Source organism: Mustela lutreola, chromosome 6 (assembly GCF_030435805.1).
Source record: "Mustela lutreola isolate mMusLut2 chromosome 6, mMusLut2.pri, whole genome shotgun sequence".
In the NCBI taxonomy this organism is placed as follows: Eukaryota; Metazoa; Chordata; class Mammalia; order Carnivora; family Mustelidae; genus Mustela; species Mustela lutreola.
Window position 1 is genome coordinate 135,254,003 of NC_081295.1, and position 26,313 is coordinate 135,280,315.

The 26,313-nt window shown below is 46.7% G+C and overlaps 2 protein-coding genes across 5 annotated transcripts in view; one reads left to right on the forward strand and one right to left on the reverse strand.

The window, feature by feature from the left end:
• Positions 1–1,677: 1,677 nt before the first annotated feature.
• The window catches only part of PSMG4 (proteasome assembly chaperone 4), a 36,285-nt gene continuing 11,649 nt past the window's right edge, over positions 1,678–26,313 (forward strand). The window contains exons 1-3 of one of the 3 annotated variants that reach the window (XM_059179139.1): positions 1,678–1,975; positions 13,179–13,254; positions 16,504–16,781. In XM_059179139.1, coding sequence (XP_059035122.1) covers positions 1,802–1,975; positions 13,179–13,254; positions 16,504–16,628 — 375 coding nt within the window. In that variant the 5' untranslated portion in view covers positions 1,678–1,801 and the 3' untranslated portion in view covers positions 16,629–16,781. Of the gene's footprint in view, positions 1,976–13,178; positions 13,255–16,503; positions 16,782–26,313 lie in introns of those variants that run through there. The other 2 variants (XM_059179141.1, XM_059179142.1) reach the window with 2 other exon arrangements.
• Positions 18,448–26,313, reverse strand: part of SLC22A23 (solute carrier family 22 member 23) — a 171,308-nt gene continuing 163,442 nt past the window's right edge. For both annotated transcript variants that reach the window (XM_059179137.1, XM_059179136.1), the window contains one exon: positions 18,448–22,606. In XM_059179137.1, the coding sequence (XP_059035120.1) occupies positions 22,249–22,606 (358 nt within the window). In that variant the 3' untranslated portion in view covers positions 18,448–22,248. The remainder of the gene's footprint in view (positions 22,607–26,313) is intronic.

A 26,313-nucleotide genomic window follows, 5' to 3' on the forward strand; every position in this document is an offset into this window, starting at 1 on the left:
TACTAGAGATGAAAGCATATGGGTAGCAGCTGTAGTGTAATCACCCCAAACTGGAAGCAGCCCAAATGAACATCAAGATGTGAAGGAATAAATAATAATGGTGCGGCCATATGATGGAATACTGCTCCTCAATAAAAAGGAGCGAACTATTTTGCTTGATCTTATTTTATTTTATTTTACTTACTTATTTTACTTATTTTTTATTATGTTAGTCACCATAGAGGACTTCATTAGTTTTTTATGTAGTGTTCCACGAGTCATTATTTGCATATAACACCCAGTGCTCATTGCAAAGGAGAGAACTATTGATATACATAACAATGATGGATCTCAAAGTAATTGCGATGAGTGAAAGGCAGACAAAAAAATTGTACATACTCTATGTTCCATTTAATCTAAAACTCTAGAAAATCTAAACGAATATGAAGTGACAAAAATGCATATTAGTGGTTGTGGTGGGGGGTGAGTAGTAAGAGTTATAAAGGGGATTGAGGACACCTCTGGGGTGATGGACACGTTCACTATCTAGATTGTAGTCATGGTTTCATGGGTTATACATGTGTCAAAACTTCAATTTATACACTTTTAGTGTGTAGTTATTGTATGTCAATTATACGTGAATAAAGCTGTTAAAAATATTGACTTGAAAGTTAATTATTGTATTGAATCATTGATAATTAGCAAATAGAACAAACCTGTTGAAAATACTTAAACTTTCACATATAAATTTTGTCTACTGAGACCTATTAGAGATTTAAAAAGTAGGAGTGTGATAGTTCCGACGTAAAACCCAAAGGTCTGTTGTAACAGAACCTGACAAAATGGATCCTGCTTGCTTTTACCTCATTCTCTCTTATATTGAAGGCTTCTTTATTTCAGCTCTGTAGTGTCCCAAAGTGACTCAAATGAGACTCTTGGCAGGGCTTATAATGGCTACTATTAACCGTGCTTCCCACATACTGGCGCCTACTCCTTTCCCCTTTTTCTACTCCTTTCCTACTATTCTTATTTCCGTTTTGTCCACTAGGAAACACCGTCTCAGAAAGGCTAAAAGTCAGCTCGAGGCCCAGGCTTGTATGAGACAGCAAACTTCAGGGGGTCTGTGTCCAAGAGTTCCTCCTGCCAACTTTAGTGGTCACAATTTTTGGAGGCTTTCTTCCAATATCGCCGCCTTTCTCAAAGGCTAGCTGCGTTCAATCCTTCCTAAGGAAGGAGGATTTTGGTAAACCAAACCAAAGACGATGTGATGGGAGGCAGCTGCCCTAAGAGCCCTTAAGGAACTGATTAAAAAGTGATTGTCTCCAAAGGGCTCTGAGTCACCACCTGGGAAGACGTTGCAGCTAGCTCCAAAACAAGAATGCTACTTATCAAGTACTAAGGAGGGAGGGAACAAGCGAGGGCGAGCTTTGCCCGGTGCCCTGGACACCCTCGGGTCACCTCCGTCCTTCCCCGTCCCCGACGCCGGCTCTGCCCTTTGCCGCTGGTGACCCCAGGTTTTCAGAGAACCTTATCACTGGGAGCGGTGGGGCGGGAACCGCGCATTCTGAGCTCGGCCTACCTTCCAAGGGCTAGCATCCCGGCCCCGCCCACTAATGACCACGCCCCTTCCCCGCCCCTATCCCGGGCTAGCCCCTCCTCGTACCCGGGCGCGCCCTGCCGGCGTCCCAGGACCGAAAGTGAAGGCGCGCGCTCGGCCTCTCGGCGCTCGCTTGCTTGGGTCTGACCGGGCTGGCGACGGCCGGCAGCGGGACGCCGGGCAGCGGGACTCCGGCCGCTAGCGGGGTCCGGCTTGCGGGGCGGCATGGAGGGGCCGCCGGCCGCCGCGGGCGGGGAGGTCTCCTTGCACAACTTCAGCGCGAGGCTGTGGGAGCAGCTCGTCCACTTCCATGTCATGCGGCTGACGGACTCGCTGTTCCTGTGGGTGGGAGCCACGCCGCACCTGCGCAACCTCGCCGTGGCCATGTGCAACCGCTACGTGAGTGCAGGTCGGGGCCGGGGCGAGGGAGAGGACCGTGAGGGGCCAGAAGGCAGTCCGGAGGTCCTGAAGGGGGCCGGGGCTGGGATGGGGGGAGAGGACGGGGGACGCGGCGAGGGAGGCCGAACCGGAGTCGGGGGTGGGAGGCCCAAAGGGGCGGGCTGGTGTGGGGGCGGGGGCTGGGACGGAGGGCAACCGAGGGTCCCGGCGCAAGTGGGGTACCAGAGGGGGTTCCGGCCCCCGAGGTGCGCGGGCGTGGCCCTCAGGTCTCTCCTGGGCCCAGGGGGACTAGGGGCTCCCCGGAGCTCTTACTGTGGTGTCTCAGAGAACCGGGGTCTGGTCCGGACCTGCACCCCCGGAGGAGAACGGGGTGCGGTAGGCCGGCGCGTGGACCCCCGCCCCCCCCGGCGAGCCCCGCCTCTCCACCCTCTTCCTCTGCCTTTCAGGCGGGCTTCCCGCTGCTGGCTCTTCTAGCCTTTCTCAGTAGTTGTTCACCGGGGCTTCATCGCGGGACCTCTGCTCTCAGGTCACACACGCGCCCTGGGGTTATCCAGCTCTTCGTTATCATGCCTTCCCTATATTGACCACACCGAATTTTCTGTTTCTAGTACAGACTCCTTTCCTGAATTTCGAACTCCTGTGTTGTCCTGAGAGTCTAATAGGCATCTCACACCAGACTTCTTTACGACCGAGCTCCTAACCTCTTCCCTTAGACCTTCTTTCACAGCTGGCCCATCTCTCTTGTGGAAACTCCATTCCAGCCTTGATTACTCTCTTTTCCACTCCCCACATGGGAGTGTCAGTAAGTCTGTAGGCGCTGCGGTCCATCAAAACTTGGGGGGAATCCAACCAGCCTGTGGGGCGACCCCTTCAGGTGGAGGCAGTTGGTAGGGTCAGTGAAAGAGTTGGCCCCAGGCAGAAGAAAGGAGACAGAGGTTGTTGAATGCACCTCAAGGGAGCAGCGGGAAGCACAGCAAGGGAGAGACTGTCTGCCAGGATTTGGTGTTGGGGAACTGTAGTTAAGGGAGAAGGCCAGGAGGTATGGGAACGTATGAAATGTTTGTCCTTTCTTGGTACCTGTTTTGGGGTGTAAGTAACCCATTGGTTAGCTAGGGCTTAGATGGGTCCCCTGATGAACTGTTTGTATTCAGCCAAAGGGTTGGAGGTCACTGTGGGCCCTTTTATGTGCTCAGGTTTCCATTGTTCAAATTGATTGTCTCAAAGGGGCCTCTGCGCACCCATCACCTCTTTTCAGGCCTGCCACCCTGGGCCAACCTGCAGCATCTCTTTGGATCCCTGCTGGATTCCCCCTTTGCTGCCTGTGTTCATTTCTTAGTGCTGCTGTGCAAAGTGCTTGAACCAACTAAGATTTATTCTCTCACAGTTCAGAGGCCAGAAGTCTGAAAGCAAGGAGTCCGCAGGTCTGGTCCTTCCGGAGGCTCTAGGGAGAAATCTTCCCATGCCTCTCCCATCTTCTGGTGTTGCTGGCAGTCCTTGGCATTCCTTGGCTTGCAGCTTCATCACTCAAGTCTCAGCTAGTAATGTCACTGGCCTTCTTTTCTGTGTGTCTATTTCTCTGTGTCTTTTCTTGTAAAGACACCAGTCATAATAAATTAAGGGAGCACCCTATTTCAGTGTGACTTCACTTTCAATTACAGCTTAATTACATCTGCAGAGACCCTATTTCTAATAATAAAAATAAGTTACATTCATAGGTGCTAGGAGTTAGGATGTGCATTTGTCTTTTTGGAGGACATGATTCAGCCTACAACACTGCCTTATGGCCAGTTCTCTACAGGGCAGCAGATAACAATCAGATATTGTCATTCCTCTGCTCCAGACCTTTCAAGAAATACCCTCAGAGCACAGTTCAGAGACTTTACAGTAACCCTGTAGGCTCTGTTACCTGGTAGATCTCCCCTGCTCCTGTCCTCCCTGCCAATTCACAGGCTTCGTGGCTGCTTTTAGCAGTGTGTCCCCAGGTGTTGCTCCTTCTGTAATTTATTATCAGTATCCGTGGTGGTGGTGGTGGTGAGGTTTGTCTGTTTTATGAGTCTTTTTTTTTTTTTTTTAAGATTATTTATTTATTTATTTGACAGACAGAGATCACAAATGGGCAAAGAGGCAGGCAGAGAAGGAGAGAGGGAAGCAGGCTCCCCACTGAGATGTGGGGCTTGATCCCAGAACTCTGGGATCACGACCTGAGCCGAAGGCAGAGGCTTTAACCCACTGAGCCACCCAGGCACCTCTGTTTTATGAGTCTTTGTAACCTTAGCTTCTGACAAGTGGCTCATTAAATTGTTGAAGGAATGAATGAGGCCCCAGTCAGGGAACTCCAGGTTTGCTAGGGACAGCTACCAATAACCTGCAGCCTGGCAGGCAGTGAGGACTGTAATCTCTAAGGGAACCTTGTGGTAGTAGAGGAGTGAGCCATCAGGCAGGACCTGGGCAAGGCTTCAGGAAGGAGACAGCCTCTGAATGGGACTTCTGGATGTCTTCACACAGTATCCCTCTTCTGCTTTTTCCCTTCTTGCTGTTCCTTTCCTGAGCAGGTTTTCTATTATTTTCTGGTAGGTACTGGCAGTTGGGCCTTCGGGCAGATGGTAGTTTCTTCTTTCATTGGAGGAGAGGTAAAGGGCCTGCAGGGGCGCACGGTTGTGGGTGGGGCTGTGTGTTTGGAGCTTGTGGTGCCCTGAAACTGCCTCACCTTCTTTATTTCCTAGACCTTTGACTGTGGTGTACACAGTGGGTAAGCCTGGGGGTAACATGGGGTCCAGGACTGCTCATTGGTTGAGACCAGGCATTGCTTCCTTGAATCAGTTTCAAGATTCCTCCCTTGGGCTGCTTTGGTGCGCTTTGGCAGTCTGACCATTTGGTAGTCATAACTCTTGGTAGGGTATGTTTTTGCAGCTGGAAGCTCACACTCCACCCAGATCAGGTAGGAAAGGGAAAAGGGGCCACTTTCAGTTACCAGACCTGTCAGAAGTGCAGTCCTACTCATTGGCCACATTGTATACTTGTACATTGTCTTCTAGCACCAGAGCAGCACTTTCCAGTTAGAGAGAAGTGTAGACCATAGCTTAAAGCAGGAGACACAAGAGTCCTGTGGAACAGGGCTTGGCAAACCTGTCTTAGGGATGACCTGCCTTCTACTTTTGTAACCAAGTCTTCTTGGGACCTAGTTCTGCCCATCCATTCAGTAATGTCTGTCGCAGCTTTTGTAATTTGTTGGCCGAGTGGAACGGTTAAAACCGGACCTGGTAGTCCATAAAAACCAAGTGATATATCCTCTGGCCCTTCCTAGAAAAAGGTTTCTGGCCCATGCAATGGAGGGTGGCACCAAAGGGTTTCTGATGTCTCCCCCTCCTTCCTTCCCCCTCAACCCTCACATGTAAGATAAGACCATATAGAATAAAATCACATCACTCTTCTGCTCCTCCAGCTGCCTTGCCTTGTGTCATGTGGTCTCTTTGCAGCACTGACGGGCTATAGAACAAGGATGATATATGGCCCTATGTGCTCAGATGATGTAGGACATGTTGGTCGCACTTGGAGTGGACAGTGGTGCTCCAGCCACAGTAACGCTGTCTAAGCATGTGTGTGCCTGGGAAATCAGCTGGGCATAGTATGATTTTTGGAAATAATCAAGCACAAAGGGTTACAATATGTGGTTTTCAGTCTTGTTTTTGGTGGGAAATGATCACCTTAAGATAGATTTTCTGTCTCTAAAAGTTTAACTGTAAATATTATTAGCATACAGCTGAATATTGAACTTGAAACTCGTAAACAGCAAATTCATTAATTGAGTTCATGTTTTGTTATTTTTTTCAGCAAAAAAGCTTGCAGTAAATGCTTTCATTCTTATCCTGTGTTTTTTGATCATCTCTTATAGACCGAACAAATTCTTTCTCCTTTTGAAGTGACTTTGAACCACTAGGAGACAAGGAGCAGTCTCTGATCTGTGCTCTGCTCACAGTATCTGGCACATAGTAGGTGTTTATTCAGTTTACTGGTCTCTTCCTGGACAGTGTTGGGGGAGGGGTGCCCACCCCAGAGCCTCTGGTGACACAAGCTTGTTCCTCTAAAAATCTTGCCTCCTGGCAGGGAGGAGTAAGATGGTGGAAGAATAGGGGCTTGTCTTGTTCCTTGAATACAGCTAGTTATCACATCATTCTGAAGGCCCAAGAGATCAGTCTGAGGTCTGAGAGAGCAAGTACAAGAGAGACTTGTACAAGTCTACAAGTAGAAAAGCAATCATCTTTTGGAAGGTAGTAGGTGTGGAGAGTTGACTTGGGAAAATATAGCTGTGGGTACAGAGGCAGGGAGGGAGCCTGCTTACGGAGGTTACCACAAAGTATTTAAGCAGCAGAGTTCAAAATCTGAACTTTTAGAATTCCACTACTGTGGGGTATGTCTCTGGCTAAAAGGTGCTCAGGTGGTGAAGCAGGGCAGAATGCCAGGAGTGACAGGGTGGTCTGAGGATTCCCTGGGTTGCAGGAGGAATGGGTGGTGCCAAGGTGCTGTGCTGTTTCCTGCCAGAGGAGTGGGGATGCTAGCTGAGAGCAGCAGGGCTTGGTTCTGGCTTCCTGCTGTTTTGCTGTAAACTGCAAAATAGTTTTGTGGTAAGACTGCTTTCCTGGGAAGGGTGACAGATGGCAAAAGCGTGGGGGGACCCTCCCCGAGAGGAACAGTGTGGGTCCATGCTGTGGGAGAGTTTTGAAACTAAGTCATGTGCCTGAGATAAAAAAGCCTGGACACAGGCAGGGTGAATGCCCAGTTCTGATGGAAACTGGATACATGAAGGGTGATTGATTGCTCTTCCGTGAGGGCTCAGTGAAGAGTGGGGGTGTGAACTTTCAGCTCCAGGGCTAGTGTGTGGGTCACCACCATATTCATCCTGACCTGAAGGAAAGCCTTCAGGGAGCAAAATGCACCACCTAGTGGAGGCTGGTCTGCTTACACTGCCTTGCTCTCTTGTGTCCAGGTGCCCCATTTCCACTAGGGCAAGCCACCTGAGAATCAGCCCAGCAAACCCCTACCCCCAGAAGACCAGCACAAACAACTGGCTGGTACCAAGTCTACTAATCAGACAGTACTGCAAAGCTTCAGCTCTAGGGGAAATAGGATCTAGCTTCCTTTTTCCTTTTATTCTTTATTTTTTAAAATTTTTATTTTCTTTTTTTCTGTTCTTTTTTTATTATTTTTTAACTTACATGTATTTTAATATATTTTTTATTTTTTTGTTTTGATTTTATTTATTTATTTTTAAATTTTTGAATCTAGATTCTTTTAACAAGCAGACCAAAACACACCCAAGATCTACTTTTCTTTTTGGGTATTTCTTCTTTGTTTTTTGTTCTTTTATTTATTTGTTTTTTCTGTCTTCTTTTCTTTTCTGGACAAAATGACAAGATGCAAAAATTCACCCCAGAAGAAAGAAAAAGAAGTAGAACTCACAACCAGGGATTTAATGAATGTAGATATAAGTAAGATATCTGAGCTAGAATTTAAAACAGTGATCATAAAGATACTAGCTGGGCTTGAAAAATGCATAAAAGACACAAGAGAATCCCTTATTGCAGAGATAAAAGAACTAAAACCTAGTCAGGCCAAAATTTAAAATGGTAAAACAAAGATGCAATCCTAAGCGGAAGCCATAAAAACGAGGATGAACAAAGTAGAGGAGCGAATTTAGTGATATAGAAGATCAAATTATGGAAAATAATGAAACTGATAAGAAGAGGGAAATAAAAGTAATGGATCATGAAGGTAGACTTAGGGAAGTCAGTGACTTATTAAAACGTAATAATGTTTGTATCATGGGAGTCCCAGAAGATGGAGAGAAAAAGAGATAGAAGGTTTATTCGAACAAATTATAGCTAAAATTCTCTAAAATGGGGAAGAACACAGACTTCAAAATCTGAGAAGCACAGAGATCGCCCATTAAATTCAGCAAAAGTCAGCCCATCAACAAGGCATATCATAGACAAACTCACAAAATACAAGACAAGGAAAGAATCCTGAAAGCAGCAAGGGGAAAAAAAGTCCTTAACTTAAAAAGGAAAACATCAGATTTGCAGCATATCTGTCCACAGAAACTTGGCAGGCCATAAGAGAGTGGTAGGAGATCTTCACTGTGCTGGATGGGGAAAAATGTGCAGCCAAGAATTCCTTATCTGTCAAAGCTGTCATTCAGAATAGGATACAGAGTTTCGCATACAAACAAAAACTAAGGAAGTTTGTGACCACTTAACCAGCCCTGTAAGAATTTTAAAGGGGACTCTTTAAGTGGAGAAAAAAAGACCAAAAGCAACAAAGACTAGAAAGGACCAGAGAACGTTACCAGAAACACCAGCTCTACAGGTAACACAGTGGCACTAAATTCATATCTTTCAATAATCACTCTGAAGTAAATGGACTAGATGCTCCAATCAAGTGTCTGTTGCCTACAAGACACTCATTTTAAACCTAAAGATACCTGCAGATTGAAAGTCAGGGGATGGAGAACTATCTAGCATGCTAATGGACGTCCAAAGAAAGCCGTGGTAGCCATACTTATATTAGAAAAACGAGATTTTAGAACAAAGACTATAACAAGAGATAAAAAATGCATTGTGTCATAATTAAGGGTCTATTCATCAAGAAGATCTGACAGTTGTAAATATTTATGCCCCCAACTTGGGAGTGCCAAATATACAAATCAGTTAATAATAAACATAAATTCATTGGTAATAATATAATAGAAGTAGACTTTAACACCCTATTCACAGCAGTGGACAGATCATCTAAGCAGAAAATCAACAAGGAGACAGTGGTTTTGAGTCACACACTGGACCAGATGGACTTAAAGTATATATCCAGAACATTTCATCTTAATGCAGCAGAATAGACATTTTTTTTTTTTTTGAGTGCCCATGGAACAGGCTCCAGAATAGTTCACATATGGCGTCATAAATCAGCCCTCAGGAAGTACAAAAAGATCATATCTTCAGACCACAAAACTCCATGAAACTTGAAGTCAGCTACAAGAAAAAATTTGGAAAGATCCCAAATACATGGAGTCTAAAGAGCATCCTACTAAAGAATGAATGGGTTGACAAGGAAATTAAAGATGAAATAAAAAAAAATACATGAAAGCAAATTAAAATCAAAACATGACAGTCCAGAACCTTTGAGATGTAGCAAAGGCAGACCTGAAAGGGGAGTATATTGCAATACGGGGCTACCTCAAGAAAAGTCTTAAGTACACAACTTAACCTTACACCTGAAGTACCTAGAAAAGGAACAGCAAACAAAGTCTAAAGCCGGCAAAAGAAGGGAAATAATAAAGATTAGAGCAGAAATAATGATACAGAAACAAATCCCCCAGTAGAACAGATTAATAAAACTAAGAGCTGGTTCTTTGAAGGAATTAATAAAATGATAAACTCCTAGCTGGATTTATCAAAAAAGAGAAGAAGGGACCCAAAGAGATAAGTTCACAAACAAAAGAGGAGAGATCACAACCAACACTATGGAAATACAAATGGTTATGAGAAAATACTATGAAAAGTTATATGCCAATGAATTGGGCCATCTGAAAGAAATGGACTGTTTCCTAGAAACTTACAGACTATCACAACTGAAACAGAAAGAAAATTTGAACAGACCCATAATCAGCAAAGAAATTGAATCAATAATAAAAAAAATCTCCCAGCAAAAAAAGTCCTGGGCCAAGTGGCTTCCCAGGGGAATTTTACTAAATATTTAAAGAAGAGTAATACCTGTTCTTCAGATTGTTTCAAAAAAATAGAAATGGAAGGGAAACTTCCAAACTCATTCTACAAAGCCGGCATTACCCTGATTCCAAAACCAGACAAACCCTACGAAAGAGAATTATAGGCCAATATCCTTGATGAGCACGGATGCAAAAATTCTCAACAAAATACTAGCAAATTGAATTCAGCAGTACATTAGAAGAATTATTCACCATGATCAAGTGGGATTTATTCTTGGGCTATAGGGGTGGTTCAGTATTTGCAGATCAATCAATGTGATACACCACATTAATAAAAGAAAGGATGAGAACCTGTCAAAGGACAAGATTCTGTCAGTAGATGCAGAAGAAGCATTTGACAAAATACAGCATCTATTCTTGATAAAAACCCTCAACAAAGTAGGGGTACATGGAACATACCTTCTTATAAAGGTCATATGCAAAGGACCCACAGCTAATATCCTCAAAGGGGAAAAATTGAGAGCCTTTCTCTATGGTCAGCACAAGACAAGGATGGCTGCTCACACCATTACTATTTAACATAGTACTGGAAGTCTTAGCCTCAGCAATCAGACAACAAAAAGAAATTAAAGGCATCCATACTGGCAAAGAAGAAGTCAAACTTTGCCTATTTGCAGACGACATGATACTCTATGTAGAAAATGTGAAAGACTCCACCAAAAAATCGGTAGAACTGATACATGAATTCAGCAAAGTTTCAGGATATAAAATGACTCTGAAGAAATCTGTTGAATTTCTAAACACCAATGATGAAGCAGCAGCAATAGAATTTAGGGAATCGATCCCATTTGCAATTGCACCAAAACCAATAAGATACCTATGAACAAACCTAACTAAGGAGGTAAAAGATCTGTACTCTAGAAACTAGAACACTTAACGAAAGAAATTGAAGGCACAAATAAATGGAAAAGTGTTCCGTGCTCATGGATTAGAAGAACAAATATTATTAAAATATCTATACTACCCAAAGGTTCTACACAGTAATGCAGTCCCTATCAAAATACCACCAGCATTTTTCACAGAATAAACATTCCTAAAATTTGTATGGAACCACAAAAGACCTCAAACAGCCAAAGCAATACTGAAAAAGAAAAATAAACTGGAGACATCACAATTCCAGACTTCAAGCTCTATTTCAAAGCTGTAATAATCATCAAGACAGTATGGTATTGGGACAAAAACAGTCCAATAGATTAATGTAACAGAATAGAGAACCCAGAAATGGACCCACGACTATATGGTCAACTAATCTTCTACAAAGCAAGAAAGAATATCCAGTGGAAAAAAAGACAGTCTCTTTAACAAATGGTATAGGGAAAACTGGACAGCAGCACACAGAAGAGTAAAAGCAGACCACTTTCTCATACCATATACAAAATAAATTCAAAATGGATGAAAGACTTAAATGCGAGATAGGAACCCATCAACATCCTAGAGGAGAACACAGGCAGCAACCTCTTTGACCTTGGCCATAGCAACTTCTTACCAGAGGCAGGTGAAACAAAAGCAGAAATAAACTTTTTGGACTTCATCAAGATACAAAGCTTCTGCACTGCAAAAGAAACAACCCAAACTAAAAGGAATGGATATTTGCAAATGATATTTGCAAATGATATATCTGATAAAGAGTATCCAAAATCTATAAGGAATTTATCAAACTCAACATCCCAAAAAACAAGTAATCCAGTTAAGAAATGGGCAAAATACACGGATAGACATTTTTCCAAAGAAGATGTCCAGATGGCTAAGAGACACTTGAAAAGATGCTCAAGGTCAGTTATCATCAGGGAAATACAAATCAAAACCATGATGAGATACCACCTCACACCTATCAGAATGGCTAAAATTAAGAAGACAAGAAGCAACAGGTGTTGGCGAGAATGTGTAGAAAGGGGAGCCCTCTTACACTGCTGGTGGTACAGACTGGTACAGCTACTGTAGAGAACAATATGGAGGTTCTCAAAAAGTCAAAAATCAAGCTACCCTATAGCCCAGCAATTGCACTAGTAGAGGTACTACTAGCAACATAGATTTGAAGGGGTATATGCCCCCCCCCCAATGTTTATTGCAGCATTATCAACAATAGCAAACTGTGGAGAACCCAAATGTCCATCAGTGGGTGAGTGGATGTACTCATCCACTCATCCACAAAGAAGATGTGGTACATGCGATGGAATATTACTCAGCCATCAAAAAGAATGAAATCTTGCATTTGCAATGACCTGGGTGGAACTAGAGGGTGTCATGCTGAGTGAAATAAGTCTGTCAGAGAAAGGCAAATATATGATATCATGCATAGGTGGAATTTATGAAAAACAGATGAACATACATTATGGAAGGGGGAAAAGGGAGAAAGGAAACAAACCATAAAGGACTCTTAATGGCAGAGAAAAAACAGGGTTGCTAGAGGGAGGTCAGTGCAGGACGGGCTAAATGGGTGAAGGGCATTAAAGAAGGCACGTGTTGTGGTGAGCACTGGGTGTTGTACGTAAATGATGAATCACTAAATTCTGCTGAAACCAGTATTGCTCTGAATGTGAACCAAAATTTAAATTAAAAAGATAATTTAAAAAAAGAGTGAAAGGAAAAAAAAATTTTTTTGACTATTCTGAGTGCTGAGTGCTCTGTACTTGACTCTACTAAGTGCTATTTCTTTTAGAAGGTTTGTATGTTATAAAAGTAATTTTGACCATACTTTAGGCTAGTGAGTTTTTTCTTTGAAGCTAGGAATTTTAATGGTAAGGAAGATTACTTCCATAGTAATTAGAGGTCAGATTTCTTCTATATTTCAGAAGGGCCACATTTATTTTTTTAGTTTTACTGCTTATCTGAAATGAGGATTGGTCAAACATACTCTGTTCCTATTTTCTTTATTTGGACAGCTCTGACTGGTGCCCTTCTGCAAATTCATAGGGCCCTTGTTCACCTGGCAGGGCCCAGACCCCTTCAGGGGAATGGAGCTGTGTGTTCTCTTACAGGCTCAGATGAGGAGATAGGCATCCTGCCCTCTGGGCTGATGGCTAACTTGGGGGTAAGAGGGACCCAGAGGCACTTGGCCCCCAGACTCTGTGATTAGCCATGCCCTTAATGATCTTGTTTATTTATCTCTTGGTTGTAATGTGGCCATTCAGCATGCTTTAGAGTTTCCAACACTAAAGTAAGCCTTTTATGTAAAATACGTCTCAGAACTTGCTATCAGCACTGTGATGCCAGCTTTCGTGACTGCTGTTCGTCTGTCCCTGCTGTCTGACTCATGCAGTAGAGGGTCAGCCTACCTGACTGTCCACACAGATGCCAGAGCTTCCTTCTCTTGGGAAATGTGTCCCAGAACCTGCCCCTACCACCCTCAGGAAGAATCTGCAGCCGCAGCTGCTTGGCTGATGGGAAAGCAGCGTTGTGTCGTTGTGTCGTTTGTTTTCCTTTTAGGATTCCATCCCTGTGTCTACCTCCCTCCTCGGAGACACTTCTGACACCACCTCCACTGGCCTCGCGCAGCGCTTAGGTACGTACTGGTGGTGGGGGCTGCAGCAGCGGGATGGGGAGCTCGCTGTTCCATGGAACCATGAGGCCCGGCCCTTCAGAAGAAAAGCATCCTCACACGGAAAGAGCAGTACAAGCTTTGATGTTGGGTCTTCTTTAAGGAGGGCTTGTTGGTGCCCGTGTCTCTGACCACTGCGTTGGCCAGCATGTTCCCGAGGGGCTCCCACGTCCTGCCTTGGCTGTAGTCCAGGCCGGTGGGTGACAAGGTGGCTTAGTTCTCTCCTGTAAGCGCATTACGTCCTCACAGGAGGAGAGGGAGAGGGATGCCTGCAGTAACCCTCAGGCAGGGGCTCGGGGTCGCCTCCTGGTGATGCAGTCGAGCCTGTGGAGCGGGGTGCCAGCACGGCGCAGGGGGTGCTGGCCTTCACTCTTTGGGTGGTCGTGCAGAGCTGGTGAGAGGGGAGACGGGCCTGGCCTGAGTGCGGCTGAGAGGGTGATAAGAGAGGGAGGTTGAAGGCTCCACCCTCTCTCACGGCTCGGACACATGCTTCCTGAGAATAGCTGAGTGGTTCAGGTGAGGACGGATGGGTCCTGCTCCTGCCAGTGTGCAGGGCGCCCTGGGACATGGGACAGCGGGGCAGCATCTGTCTCCTCCTCCATCACAGGTGCCAATGCTCCCCACAGGTGCCCAGGACGTGCCGGGCACTGGAGGTGGAGGCAGAGGAGGATTTTTTAATCCCCCTGGTGTTGGGGAGTGGGTAGTTGAGTGGTGCCGGCCTTTCTGTCAACCTGACCCCTGCTCGGTGGGCGTTTCTATGCCAGGCACTCCAGGCAGCCCCTGTGTGACCAGCGTGACCAGTGTGGCCGCACAGTGGAGGGGGATAGGGGCATGGTGGCCCAGGTGAGGGTTGGTCATTCTAGACCTGCTGCTCAGAGTTGCCTGCCTGCGGAGGGTGCAGACGTTGTGGGCAGCTGTAGTGTTATAGGAGCGCCCGCTGTCCTGTTTCTTTAGGCTGGAGTCAGAGGAACCTGGCTGGTAACTAGTGTGCGCTAGTCAGCCAATGAACAAGTTACTTAGGTAATCTTATTAGGAAGTCATTGCAAATTTACAGAAAGTCTGCAGCAAAGGTACAGGGAATTCCTGCTTAGCCTTCCCCCAGATTCCCAGGTGTTATCATTCGCTATGTTGATGTTGTTATGTTTTCGGGGCCATGTGAAAGGAAGTTGAAGATGAGACGCCACTTTGCTCCTTCGCATCCGCCAGTGTTGAAGGGCTGACATACTGTGCCACACCCTACCTGGTCAAGGGGAGGTACAGGGTGCTCGTGTTTATAGACCTGGGAAACTGGGGGCATTGCCGTAGGGCGGGAGACAGATTCTGCTAGAGAAGGCTGGTGGGAGCTTGTTTGCTGTGCCACAAATAAATTGTTTATGCCAATAAAGTAAGATGGGCTCATGGGTGTCCTAAAATGGAAGCCTACTAGCACTTTGTATGCACAAAACTAGTTTGTATTTTTTTGTTTTGTTCTTTGTATTTTTTGGGTTTTTTTGTTTGTTTGTTTTGTGCAAATGATATTTTTTATTAATATTTTTCTTGTGTGGCTTACATCTATTGATTATAATCTGTATAAATTGAAACAGAACCTAGACAAAAAAAATATGTCCTCACTAACTTATTAAACTCAGCTTTTTTTTTTTTTTTTTTTTTTTTTTTTTAAGTGATTTGGCTTTTATTGGAAACAAATATTGAAATTGAGTGTTTCTTACTAGCAGTGGAGTTGCTCCACAGTTACAATAGTGATTGGTTTTTGCTTACTAAAATATGTTATCCATGTAAAAGTCCATTTTCACACAGGAGAGTAACCAGATATCTTATTTCAAATTATTTGTGACTTACTGAACAAATTATTAAACTCAGCTTTTAATGAAGGGTTGTCTCTTGCCTGTATCAGCAAAACCTGGCAGCCCTTAGCTATTCCCCAGCAAGGACGAGCACACGGAAAAGGCTGGAAAAGTCAGTGGTGTGATGTGGCTGCTGGCAGTGCCAAAGGGACTGGGGATGGATGGGTGCTGGGATCATGAAGGAGCCGTCCAGCGCCTCCCCGTCCTGTGCTGGTCCTCTCGAGCTTAGGTCAGGACCCTGCAGTTGAAAATGCATCACTTGTCTAGAGGGGTAAGGGGAAGAGAGGTGTCCTGAAACAGTATCTTACAGGGGGGCTGATAGGAAGTAGGAAAAGAGACCAAGTAGGTTCAGAGTAACCCCAGAAGCACTGGAGGGCTTTGGTGTACATGGGGCGCCCTTACTCAGTGCAACCTGGAGGTCAGAGCTGGGTCTGCTGGGTGGACGGTACAGGCAGGCCTGGTTTTGCTCCCTGAAGATTCTGTCTTAGCAAGTAGAGTGATTGGAATCAGAGTGGCCTCTCCCTGGGACAAGGAATTGCCTGCCACTGGATGACAGTAGACTGAGCAGGCTGTGACTTGGCTGTGCCAGTCTCCCCTCTCCAAATCTCATATGACAGGGCTGGCATGGTCATCTGATGTCTGTCGGGGGGTGGGCGTTCGCACTGGCCCTGTGTGTGTGGGGAGTCCGAGTGGGGAGGCCCCAGCATTGGCGTGGTCAGTATTGAACTGGTTTCAGGCTTCTTGCCCAACATGTGTTACGATTCTGGACATGTGACTGGGCTTGATTTTTGTAGTGGAGCAGTGCACTTCAACTATTATTGGTTCCGTAGAGAGGGGCTAACACACGTCTCCAACATCAAATTGAAAATCATATGTTTGTGTGTGCACACGCATAGACATGTGTGTGTGCTATCTAGATGTGAATGTACAGACATGTAGGATTATCTCTGGGAAAGGAGTGGAGTTAGTAGAGAGGGTGGTACTGAAGGAGAACTTAAATATTTTATTTTAATTACTTTTATCTCTATTTTACAAAAGTAAAAACAAAACCAAACAAAAAACAAAGCAAGCCAACTTCTTAGGTAGAACAGCTGTATTCCAGTATTCCTCAGGTCTCCTGAGGGCTTGTGCATCTCTGGCTCTGCCCGCTCCCTCTCTAGCTCAGCTGGTCTCAAGTGGGGCCCGGGAATCCGCATCTCTGACAAGTTCCAGGTGCTGTAGCTGACTGGGGCCGCACTTGCAGAACCAGTGCTGTGGACAGTGGGAGGGGGTCTGCGTGACTGTGGTCTGCGTTTGCAGCCACTGCCGGTGAGGAGCATTAAACACCAGAACCTTCTTCTCCCCTTGTGACCCCATTCTCTTTCCCCAGGCATGGTTCCACTGTCCGGGACATGTGACGCACACACAACCACCAGGCATTTCAGTCACTTTTGTGCCGATGTGTTTTGTCTTTTTAGCCAGGAAGACCAAGAAACAGGTGTTTGTCAGCTATAACCTTCAAAACACAGACAGTAACTTCGCATTACTGGTAGAAAACAGGATCAAGGAAGAAATGGAGGCTTTTCCGGAAAAGTTCTAGCAGAGTGGCAGAAGTGAGGATTTGTAACTTATGTACAATATACATTGAAATAAAGGGATTGAATTTCACTGTTTGTCATTAGGCTAATGTGTTTACATTTTGTTTTTAAATCTTAATCTAACTTTCCTTCTTCCGCTCACCAGAGTGTGGGCCAGAAAGCTGCAATCCATCAGTCTGGGGAAGGAGAAGAGCAAAATGGCAGGCAAGTGTGTGTGTGTGTGTGTGTGTCCGCTCAGCAATAGGGAACAGGGTTTAAAATGGGATTTTGTTGGGACTGCAGAGGGCTAATCTATAGTGTAGGAAAGAGGTAAATTAGTCATGATCCTGCTGTGTACACTCCCGATTAGAGGTAAGGTACTAAGTCTTTATCAAATACGTGTCAGATTATCTTCTTCCTGTCCCTTTCCCGCCGAGCCCTTCCCTGGCGCGGCTGTTCACCACTGTTCCTGCTGTGTTCTCCCTTGGGCCTGGGTTCAAGCCCCGCTCCACACTGCTCACTGGATTTATGGACTTGGTGAAGTCTCTACCTTCTCTGTTTCCTCACCTGTAAATTGGGAATAATCTCTGCCTTGCTGGGTTATTATTATTAGGTTGTTATTGTTATATATATATATACATGCTTCGCAGATGGAGTAAGCGGCATGGCAATCCAGTGTCAGTTATGGTATTTCTCTACTTCACTGTTATGCGTCCAAGTGCTTTAACTCCTTCTTGCTCATCTCGCTACCATTGTCTTTCTTTTCTCCAAAGTCCCAAGCACCTGCTTTGGTTACCTTAGCCTTTTTCTGCCTGCCACTTGTAGTGGGTTCTGATCCCTAGTTCCACGTGCTACAAATTTTCTTTCACACTCCTTTCTAAAAGCCAGTATGTCATGGGTCTGGGTTTCCAAACTCGGGCTTCACGTTCGAATCCCTGGAGGTGGCCTTCACCGATTGCCCATGCCTGGCCCTTCCCCAGAGACTCAGAGGGCCTGGGGCCCAGGCTTTGGCAGATTTGAAAAGCTCCCCACATGCTGCCCAGTACAGGCGAGGTTGAGAACCACTGGCAAAGAACTTTCTAATCTTCAAGGCCCATCTGGTGGTGGATTGTTCAGGGCCCTGTAACAGGATTCATGCAGGGGCATAAGTCTTGTATGGAGCCTGTGGTAGGCAGCCCGGGGTGGTTACACTTTGGCCAAGACATAAGGGCACTTGAGAGGAGCAGGTCTGAGGTTCGAGATGCTTGCCTCCTTTACAGACTTCCTGTGCTGACCTCCGAGGCCGCGGCCACCACATAGCTTGGAAGCACAGTGGGCATCTCTCTAAGAAGAGTAAGTAACACAAAATCAGGGCTATGGAGAGAAGAGTTTGGTATAAATACTTTATTAAAGAAATAGTGTTTTCTTGTTAAAAAATACTACATTAAAGAAGAGAGTTTTGGGTTATCAGAACTTCCTCACAGAATCACAGTGTAAGAGAGTCCTCTCTTGACCTCTCTAGGAACCATCAGGCCATGGGTTAGCAGGACATCAGTACACACGAGGAAAGAACTCTTCAGTTTGCTGATGGCCCTTGCTTCTCAGGTGGTCTGAGAACATCTCTAAGGGAACAGTTTGCGTGCAATCCGACCTCTGCCTCTGCCTGCCTTTAAGATTAGGACCCTGCAAGCGAGGTGAGAGGCCGCCCGCTGTTCCCTCGGGGTGAGAGCAAAGACTCGGTTTACAGAGGCGCTGAAGTAGGGACAGTGAGAGCTGCATAAACAGGTAGAGTTTTTATTACTTGTAGTCAATGGTTGTGAAATGCCCTTCATTGGATACCATCAGATGAGGTAGGGAAGACATTCCAGTGGAAATTTGTTAATGGGGCAACATTTTTTATTTCTGTACATTTACATACAAATTTTCCCCAAAGGTACAACAGATGTGACATCATGCAGACGTTTAGCTTTGAACGACAGTTCAGAACTCAGTTTAGGCTTGTGCTATGAACGAGCACCTCCAGAGGAACCCCGGTCGACACGTACAGTAACACGGTTCTTACACAGAAACCTCAGATGTGGGGGTTGCCGAGAGGACAGAGGGAGGGAAGTATTCCCCACTACACGTAACACACTGTACTGCTTTTCCAAAACACACAATACATTGAAGTGAGGTGTTCTTTAAGAGTTGAAGTGTGGGCTCCCCCAGCACGTGCTGTGCACCCGCGCGCCACTTAGGGGCCGGGCGACGCGATGGTCACACAGGTCATTTAATGGCACTTCAGTCATTTCTTGTTTGGCTCTAGGAAGTGGTCATGTTTGAGTGCAGTTACTTCCTTTATGAGGTTTAGTTTTGCTCTCTTTCTCTTCTGTGGCCAAACAAACCTACCAGCCCCCTTCTCCTAGTCGCATGTGATTTTACTCTTTTAGAAAATAAAGCGCTTAAAAAGGTTTCCTTATTTGTCTGGGGCGCTAACGTTTCGGGTATGTGGTGTTACTGCTGACTTCTGGAAGAGAACAAAATGAAGAAGTATCCAGCCCTGACTCAGGTGTTCACATTTGTGCATAACTTTTATTGGAAGGGGATCACAGCTCCCTGATAGGATAGCAGGGTGCAGGAGTGGGTGGCAGAGGAGGAAGCTGGAGCACGTACCTTGGGATGTCTCCCCGGGCAGCTGGTGGAGGGGTAGAGGTGGTGGGGAAAGCCGACTTGAAGTAGCAGGTGCCTGAGAAGTGTTTCCTCACTAAGCACGAAGGAAATAGGACTGAGGAGTCCATTCGTTACTGACCTGCGCCAGGGAGCTGGTGGCTGCAGACCCCTCCCTTACCAAGCAGGGCAGGTGCAGACGGCTCAGACTCTGGGGGGCCCCTGCTGCCTCGCTCACTTGGTATGGGATCACCCTGAGCTCGGCCCGCATGGAACCTTTCCTGCCTTGTCTACATCTCATAAAGGTGTTTGTTCCTTAAGAGCTTTAGGTATCCTGAAGCCAAACCAGCAACAGAGCAGGAGCTCAGCCTAAGCCTGCGGAGAGGAGTTGTGGGACCTCTTTGTTGGTGAGTCAGCCATGTTCACATCTGCTAGACTTTGGTCCCAAGAGCCCAGCCCTCATAGCTAGCTTCTCTTCTAGTCCGGATCACTGAAGCGACAGTGTTGACGGCTGTCTCCTCTGGACTGGTCTTTACAGTTGTCCCATCACATGGAGATCAGAGACCGAGGAACAGGACTTTGTATGTGCCGTGCCTCGCCTCTGCCTTCCTGGCTAGAGATGACTGATGGCACTCGACAGCTTTGGACGGTTCTCACAAAAGGTCCGTGCAGACGGCGAGCGAACATGCCCAAGTCCTGGAGGACAGCAAGTGGGCTGTCCTGACCCTGGGGTGAGGGATGCAGACATATACCTGGCCAGGTGCGGCCCCGGGGGCCACGCAGGCTCCTTCCCACTTTCCCACCCGCCCAGTGGCCTGCGCTTACTGGGTCTTGCCGCACGGTGGCTCTGTAGTAAGTACTCTGAAAAAGGCAAATGGTATTCCCACAAGTTTGGCACACGAAGGCTGCAGAGATGTAAAGATCTCAAATTAAGGTGAATGCGGACTAACATTGAAACATGGAATGAAAGTGACTTAAAAGAGATGAAGGGAGGTGCGGATGAGCTGGGCTTGGAGCAGCTGGAGCTGGGGAGAGACTGCCAGGAGGCTTTTGTTCCCAGGCACCAGTGATGAAACAGATAATGCAGTTTACTCCCTGGAATCGTGCATGCCTGCAAGCTTGCTCACCTCCTCACACTGTTTTCATTCCGTCGTACTGGGGTCTAGCAGTTTTGGAGGAGGCTGGTGGGTGGACTGCGAACAGACCAGTTGGAAAGCTGGACGGGGAGAAAGGGAAGTTTCGTCAGCCTCTTTCCTGGCCCTTTTGAGTTCTAGCAGCTGTCCATTGGAAGTCACCTAACTGCTGCACAGACTCAAGACCACAATTTCCCAGGAAGAACACAGCTTACAGCAAAGACATGTGTCACAAAGTGCGGAGGTGGACAATTCTAGAAAGAAACCAGGCTGTCCAAAAAATCGGGTGCCTGTGTTGCTACAAGGCAGTGCCTGCCTGCACCAATGAAGCTTGTTTGTTCGTGGCCCCTGGATGTCCTTGAGGAGGCCCTCCATGTCTCCCATGATGCGCCCCTCAGGCGCAGAAAGTCTGACCTGGAAAGGCAGGACGAAGCCTTCACTGTCTGGGACGCAATGAGGAACACAAAGAAAACCCTTGGCTGTTGGGGGCGGGGTGGGTGTTGAACTTTGGTGAGTTATTGCTTTCTCTCAACTGGTCTTGATGCTTGGAGAGGCCAGACGTCGGGTGGACTCACCTGTGAGAGTCCTTGCCCTCCCCCCACTCCGTGCTGACAGAAGTGACAGGAAGCAGGAAGCAGGCAAAGGCAGGGCTGCGTGGGGGAGTGGCTCCCACAGGCTTTGCAGTCTGTCAGTGTGAAGTCAGTGAGAGCTGACAGTCATCCAGGCTGGTGATTTCCACGCGGCGTGTGCTCGAGATGTGGGTGACGGGCCGTGTCCTGGAGAGCACCCCTCGCTCCTGTGGGCTTGCCTCAGTGGTCTGTCAGTTTCCTATTGGTTTTCAGTTCAGAAAGTAGCCTCATGTTCAGGTTGTGCTGGCGAGGAAGCCGAGTGTGACAGAGGGGACTTTCCTGCTGGAGCTAAACCCGGGAAGGAGTATGACTGACGTTACCGCGCCTCACCTCTCCACACCTTTGCTTGTGGTGAGCTCGGCCAGGAGAACCCATGTTGACAAACCATGGCCTTAGTACCCCTCGTTACTTAGGATTTCTGGTGAAATGTTTACACTTTACCCCAAGGAGCTTCCAGCGTCAAGTACAAAAGGATGATCTCGAAGGAAAGACTAAGCTGGTTTTAATGATATTTGGGAGCTGCTTTCCCCCAGCACATGGAACAGAAGCTCTTACCTCATAAACACACACACACAAAAACCCTTTAAAAACCATACACAGACTCTCTAGCAAAATCCTACTCATTTACATTTCACTCTGTCTACAATGCAGTCATGGAGCCACTCCATGACAGGTCAGTCTGTCCGCACACAGGCAGGCGGCCTCGTGGGGCGTGGGCCCAGAGTGAGTGACCCCTGGCTCCGCAGTGGGGTGCTGGGCGAGCATGGTGTGACCTCCAGGGCCGCTGTGCTGGCTACTTACAGCGTCCTCCTTGGCAACCGTGTCCCTCTTCCGAAGGAGGTGGTTCTGTTTCGAGATCAGTTAGAGGAAAGGGAATAAAGTGCTTCTCGTAAAAATGACCAAAATAAATACAAACATTTCATGGCAGAAAAGAAAGTCTGAAGGGTTATTTTCAAAGAGTTTGCTTCCTCATACATGATCCTTAAAGTTCTGGAAAGACAGAATTTACCCACACCAGCTGACAGTCTTGGGATCCACGGCAGCAGCAGCAGAACATGATTTTCCTGCCCCCCAGCCACGTGTTTGGTCCCCGGTCTGTAAACCTGTGCCCAAACAGCCCCCAAGTCCCCGGTGCCCACAGTGCCCCCTATAGGGAAGGCCGTGCCCAGAGCTACATGGACTTCATGCCATTGGCCGTGGCATTCTCAGGCAGCCCGTCCCCTGCAGTGGCCGCATCGTGGAGGCCGGAGTAGTCTTTGAGCTCGGCGTTGGTGAGCAGGAGGGGCTGCTCCCCCTTCTTGTGGGGCAGGAGCGGCTGCCGAGTGTAGTGTTCCCCATTGGAGATGTTCTCGGGCAGGTTCTGGTTCCTGCTCTCAGGCAGCAGGAGGATGCAGATGATGCAGATGAGCGTGCAGCAGGCAAAAATTATGTGGTGCAGGAAGTAGCCTTTCTGGTTGTGCAGGTCGATGATGGGCGCCGTTAGCATGCCGAAGCCCGCGCTGGCCAGCACCAGCCCCAGCCCGCCGCACCTGTGGGGAGAGCACAGGCACACGTGGTTAACAGCCGTGGGGGGGCCTGGGCCCTCCCAGAGTGGGGCCACGTGAGTGGGACCATGGGGCCAGCTGGGGCCTGGCTCGAGCAGGACCCCTCCTCCCACCGCCCAAAACCCCGAGCGCATCCCACCTGTGGGATATCCCAGACCACTTTCGCCTTGGCTATCTTTGTACTGCTTCTAGTTAACATCGTCTCTCGCCAGCTCAACATTTACTTTATTTCGAAAGGCAGTGTTAAAATACTACTGTAAATGGGAAAGCACTCGCCATAAATAATATGCAATGACACAGTATTAGTAAATTGTACTATTTCCCAAAGTTTGCTCTTCATTTGAAACAGGTCAGTGGGCGGGTGGGAGGTGGATTAGCGGGTTAAAGAGGATGTGACAGACCTGCCAGCACTCACAGAGATCTTCTCCAGCCAGAACTAGAGAGACTGGAAGATACTTTAAAAGATGGTACTTTTTCTCACTGTGAGTTCCTATTCATTATTGTGTCCCGTTTATTTCCTGAAATCATTCTGCACACCACCAGTGGAAGCGGTCCTGTCTCTGAGCTGCAGTGCCAGAGGCCACATGCTGTGACTGAGTGGGAGCCTAGAGCATGCGCCATTCATCTCCACTCCTCTGCTATTTGGGGGAACCTACCAGAGTCCCAGAGAGATTAGGAGATACACAACATTTAAAAAGTCCATCATCACTCGAACATCTCTCCTTTGACATAAGTGTATTTTGGGGGAGAAGGTGTCTGGTGGTCTCTGGGAAGCAGTGCAGTGCTGGACTGCAGAAAAGTGGACCGTGGTGTCCACATGACAGGAAGTCATGGCCTCACTGTGTCATGCAGTGCACAGGCCAGGGAGGGCTGGCTGGTCTTAAGGAAGGGGGAGTGGAGTTCTCTGCTTCCCATCAGAGTGCGGACACCCACACCAGTGGGCAGAGGGTGTGGGGGGTGTGGATCTTGGTTGGTTTAAAGAAGAGCTTCCACTGGAGTTGCTTAAGAGCTGTGCCCCCACCCTTTAGTGAGGAGACCTTTATTCTTGGATGCCCCTAGGCAGAAGGCTCCTGCGGCAGGCTCTCGAGGAGCCTCTGGTTCTCTTGGTTGGCACTACAGGTGGCTCTGCCTCATCAAAAAACTGACCTACAAGGGCATGAGACACCAGATCAACAGACAAAGGTCAACTATATGTCTACACACCAGCAACAAAGAAGGTGAAAATGAAATTAAGAAAATTCCATTTATCATAATATCAAAAGAACAAGAAGATACCTAGAAATAAGTAAAAAAAAAAAAAAAGGCAAGACTTGGGGCACCTGAGTGGCTCAGTCAATTAAGCATCTCACTCTTGATTTTGGCTCAGATTGTGATCTCAGGGTCATGGGATTGAGCCCACATTGGGCTCGTGCTCTGCACAGAGTTTGCTTATCCCTCTCCCTCTGCTCCTCCCTGCACTCACACGTGCACATGCGCACTCGCTCTCTCTCAAAGAAAATCTCAAAAAAAAAAATGCAGGACTTGCATACTAAAAACTATAAATCACTCTTGAAAGAGAAAATCCGATATATAAAATAAATGAAGAGTCAGTCCATGTTCATGGATTGGAAGACCCAGTACCGTTAAGATGGCAATTCTTCCATCTTAGGTGGAATGTATAGGTTTTACACAATCCCTGTCAAATTTCCCGATGATATGTACCCCCCCCCCCCAGAAATGATAATCTGATCCCAAGACTTAGATGGGAATGCAAAAGACCCAGAACAGCCAGAACAATTTTGAAACTTAGCGAAATTCAAGGACTTATTGTCTCAATTTCAGAACTTCATGTAAAGCTATATTAATAGTGTGGTCTTGGTGTATCGACAGATCAGTGGAACAACTGAGAGTTCAGAAGTGAACTCTCATATTCATGGTCATACTCATGGTCAAACTCATATTCATGGTCAGCTGACTTTTGACAGAGGCAAATTCAATAGGGAAAAGAGTCCTTCAACAAGTGGCTGGTTATCCAGGCGCAAGAGAAAGCAGCTGGGCCTTTATGTAACATGATACATGAACTCAGAATGGGTTACTGACATGAATGTAAGTGCTAAACCTGTAACACTTTTAAGAAGAAAATACAAAGGGAAATGGTGATCTTAGGTGAGACAGATTTCTTACATATGACACCAAAAGCAGAATCTAGAAGAGAAAATGATCAATAGGACTTCCCCAAAACAAAACAAAAACAACAACAAAAAACCCAACTTGTTCTCCTAAAGTGCAGAAGTTTTTTTTTTTTTATAATTTTTGTTATTTATTTATTTATTTATTTCTGAAGAAAATGGAAAGAGAAAAAACAGACTGGGAGAACATAGTTACTGAGGATGTCTGAAAAAGGATCTGTATCCAGAATATATAAAGAACTGTCAACCAATTTAAATAATGGGCCAGGGATTTGAATAGACACTTCTTCAAAGACACTATACAAAGTATAAAACATTCAAAGCACCCGAGCAGATGTACAATATCCCTGGCCATTAGATGCATACCCCAAGCACAATGAGATACCACCTCACACACACCAGGACAGCAATGATCAAAAATGCAGATAATGGGAGGCACCTGGGCGCAGGTCATGATCCCGGAGCCCTGGGATCCAGCCCCATATTGGGCTCCCTGCTCATCAGGGAGTCTGCTTCTCCCTCTCCTGCTACTCTCCCTGCTTGTGTTCTCTTAAATAAAAAAATAAAATCTTAAACAAACCAGAGTGACAAGTGTTCATGAGGCTGCACAGAGAATGAGACCCCCAACCACCACCTCTAGAAAGGGAAAGAGAGGTAGCGGCCATGGAAGCACTTGTCAGTATCTGCAACAGTTAAATGAGAACTCCGCTCTCATGAGGCCTAGGAAACCTAGAGCCCACAGAAACTCAGAATTGAATATTCGCTGCAGCATTATTTATAATAGCCCCAAATCCGAAAGAATCCTGGCGTCTACCACCTGGTGAGATAAACTGTGGCACATCCGGGACAATGGAACAGTACCCTACAGTAAGGATTGTAGCACTGACACCTGCCACAGTGTGGAGGAATTTCAAAAATGTTATACTACATGTTACAAAAATGTTATACTAATGTTATACAAAATTTCGAAAAAGTTGGGGGGGGGCGTTTGGGGGGGGGTGGGGGACAGATCTACAGAGACCAAAAGCAGATTACTGATTGCCTGGGGCTGTGAGTGGGGACAGGGAGGACTGCAAAGGGCCAGGAGGGAACTCTCTGAGGTGATGGAAATGTCTGATATCTGGATTTAAGGGGATGATGGCGCCAAAGATGATTGACTTGTATGTTTAAAATGCATGCATTATATAGTATGTAAATTATACTGCAGTAAATCTTAAAAAAAACAAAAACAAAAAACAACCAAACCCAACACTGTTCTATCTGTGGGGTCTGGGGTGTCCTTTAACACAAACCCCCAAAGCTTCCAGTGTGGGGCAGCCACCCAGGCCTCCCCTCTGTACCCCCTGCTGCTCAGGCTGGGGCGGGGGTTCTGCTCTGCTTGGCTCAGCAGTGGGCTCCCTCTTCCTGGGGCCTTCCCAGGGCCTTGCTGTCAACAGTGAACCGACAGTCCCTGCTGTCTACAGCAGGCCCTCTGGCTGGCCAGTCCTAGATCCACATGACTGACAGAAACGAGGGGGGACTCAG